A 2,913-nucleotide genomic window follows, 5' to 3' on the forward strand; every position below is an offset into this window, starting at 1 on the left:
ACACATAAGGGTCACAGCCTGCAATGCTAACTACCAGTACTATATTAGCAACGTTTAGATAACTAAAGAAATTAATACCCTGCAATAAAAAACTAAAGAATCTACACCTAAACCAACTAATAAAACAAGGTGCATTTTTCTGATTTTCTCATCCATTCATTGTTGAAAAAATATTTTTTTCCACCCGAGATTATACTAAATTTTTGTGCTTCCGTCTACTAGAAAGGACAAAACGATTTTATCCAGAGTTTCATACGTGGGCCGCGCGCACTGTGGTCCAGCAAAGCCAGCCCACTTATTTTTTATACCCACGCAGCTGGGAATTACCACACGATGCGGCAAATAGTCAGAGCTTCGCACGGGGCGCCCAAGACTAGGCTGGCCCGTTTTTCTATCTGTTTTCTGTTTTCTGTGTTCTGCGTTCTGTTTCTATTTTTTTTCTATTCTTTTCTCTTTTTCTTTCGTGTTTCTTATTTCTTTATTCTCTTCAAAATAATTTTTCTTTTTTTTCTTTTTTCTTAAATTCAAAATTTTCAAAAAATCCATAATTTTAATTTTTGGTCCTATTTTGGAAAATGTCTGGAACTTTAAATTTTTGTTCTTATTACTGTTCAAAATTTTAAAAGTATTCCATTTTTCAAAAATGCTTGTGTTTTCCAAAATTATTTGAGATTTTCAAATAAAATTGCATTTCAAGAAATGTTCCTAATTCAAAAAATATTCTTTTTTAGTGAAACGTTCACAAATTCAAAATAGTGTTCATGTCAAAAAAATACAGTTTCTTAAATTGTTCTGAATGCTCAAAACATGTTCCCATTTTAAAAAATTGTTCTCAAATTCATAAAATGTTCATATTTTTATAAAAGTTTCATGTTTTCAAAAAAATGCGCGTATTCAAAAAATCTTGTATCAGAATTTTTTTAAAAATGAACGAAATTTCCTGTGTGCATTTTCGAAAATCAAAAAATGCGCGTATTCAAAAAAATTTAAAAAATGAACGAAATTTCCTGTATGCATTTTCGAAAAATGGCCAGGATTTAAAAAATTCATGTATCCAAAAACATTCAGCAATTCATAATAATTATTATTTTTCAGAAAGTGCAAGCAATAGTATGTTCTTAAACATTCGCACTCGCCATTGGTTAGCAGGACCCATTTGTTCGAGTGGCTAGGAGTTGTGGTCAAGTTTTTTAGTTCGTGAGTTCAATCCTTCAACTCATCGTTTCTCTAGAATTTACTCGCGCCTTTTTTGGATTTTACTCACGCCTTATAAACATAGGTTGTTTTCTGGAATACACAGACGCGAACTGTTGTGCGTCTCACGCGCTATTTGATATAAACGAGAATATGCTGCTTGGCTATAATCCCACACGCTATTTGAGATAAAAGAGAATTTGCTGCTTGGCTAAAATTGAAAAAAATTATGGACACATGCCAGTAAAAAGTGAACATGGTGGTTTGACTCTAATGAAAAACTGCGGTAAGTGGTCGTTTTAGTGTCTGCACGATCGATTTGGATGGCCTCAATATCAATAACACAAAACATGCTCATTGCACATCTGAAAAGTGAAAACGAAAGAAAAACGAACGGGCATTGCATGCTTTTGTTCATTGTGGATATCTCACCATTCATGCCGAATGGTACGGGCGCTGCATGCTTCATCTGACTTTTGAGACAAGAAGAAAGCACGGTGCACAGGCGCACAAGGAACAATAAAGCTCGATAGGTCCCACTAAAATCATGTGGGAGCGCCTCCATTTTTCCACATCTTACTGATAGAAACACAGGAAACTGGGAGGGCAATTCACATGCCACTAAATGCCTATCACATACGTAATTCAGATCTAGTAACATCTTCATGGGAGAGCAGTGAATAGCCATCAACCGCAAGCTGGCACCCCAGAAGAAGAAGAAGAAGAAGAAGAAGAAGAAGAAGAAGAAGAAGAAGAAGAAGAAGAAGAAAACCAAGAATCTAGGGGCACTTGGGGCCTCCCTCCTTGGTCTTCCAGTTGTTGTAGCAGGGGCAGGCGCCCTTGTTGCCGTAGGTGCCCGGCGGCACGCAGAGGCAGGTGGCGCAGCACTTGTTGCAGTAGGTCAGGCACGCCTTCTTGTACTGCGTCCCCGAGCACCGCGACGAGCACTTGGACGAGCACTCTGCACACACAAACGCCCCCAAAACATCAGTTTCTTTTACCCAAAAAACAAAGGGCCAAGCTAGACGAAAGGCGGCAAAATGTGCTAGCAATACTGCAATCGCAAGTGGGTTTACCCCATGGCTTGAGGTTGCCGCCGCCACCGCCACCGCCGCCGCCGCCCCCACCTCCCATCACCTCCTGCACGGCACGACCCAAAGGAGAAGAGCACCGGTGAGTTTAGGAAACATAAATGCATGGCTGAAGGATGAAGGAGAGAGGCGACATGGCATGGGTGATTACCACGGGGAACCCGACGGCGAGGACGAGGAGCGCCACGAGGAGGAAGGAGATCTTGGCCATGGCACTTGCTGCTTCTCTTCTCCGCGCGTGCGTGGCTGGGTAGGAGCGGTGTGAATTGTGGACTTTGAGATCTTTTTGGTTGGATCTCCTGGGTATATGTAGGGCAGGAAGGGCAGCTGGGGGCACGAGGCGGGGGAGAGGTGGCGGTGGACGGTGGTGGGGGGTGAGCAGTTATGGAAGCGTTACTGTGGAGAGGACGGGCCTGCTCCTGCTGTCTGTACTCGGCATGTGATGCTCCATTGGCTGCTCTGACCATGCATATGCGTTACAGACCTGCAGTGCACCGCGACCCTGCTCTCTTTTTCCGCGGGAAGGCTCTTGCTTTTGCATTTGTGCCGGTGCCGACGGTACGTGATATAACCGTGAGACAGGCAAATTTCTGATAAAATATCTGGGATTACAATAAGCAAAAACAGT

The 2,913-nt window shown here is 42.3% G+C and overlaps 1 protein-coding gene across 3 annotated transcripts; it reads right to left on the reverse strand.

Annotated features, from left to right (window-relative positions):
- Positions 1–1,575: 1,575 nt before the first annotated feature.
- Positions 1,576–2,596, reverse strand: LOC119332757 (gibberellin-regulated protein 5-like). Of its 3 annotated transcripts, none has more exons than XM_037605909.1 (4): positions 2,437–2,596; positions 2,271–2,334; positions 1,964–2,155; positions 1,576–1,927 (listed from the first exon to the last, which is right to left on the reverse strand). In XM_037605909.1, the coding sequence occupies exons 1-3, from the start codon at positions 2,494–2,496 to the stop codon at positions 1,974–1,976; spliced, it is 306 nt and encodes a 101-aa protein (XP_037461806.1). In that variant the 5' UTR covers positions 2,497–2,596; the 3' UTR covers positions 1,576–1,927; positions 1,964–1,973. The 3 variants fall into 3 exon arrangements, with proteins under 3 accessions (XP_037461806.1, XP_037461807.1, XP_037461805.1); XM_037605910.1 differs by having other exon boundaries at positions 1,576–1,930; XM_037605908.1 differs by having other exon boundaries at positions 1,576–2,155; positions 2,437–2,590.
- Between the last annotated feature and the right edge of the window lie 317 nt (positions 2,597–2,913).

Source organism: Triticum dicoccoides, chromosome 7A (genome assembly GCF_002162155.2).
Source record: "Triticum dicoccoides isolate Atlit2015 ecotype Zavitan chromosome 7A, WEW_v2.0, whole genome shotgun sequence".
Classification (NCBI taxonomy): Eukaryota; Viridiplantae; Streptophyta; class Magnoliopsida; order Poales; family Poaceae; genus Triticum; species Triticum dicoccoides.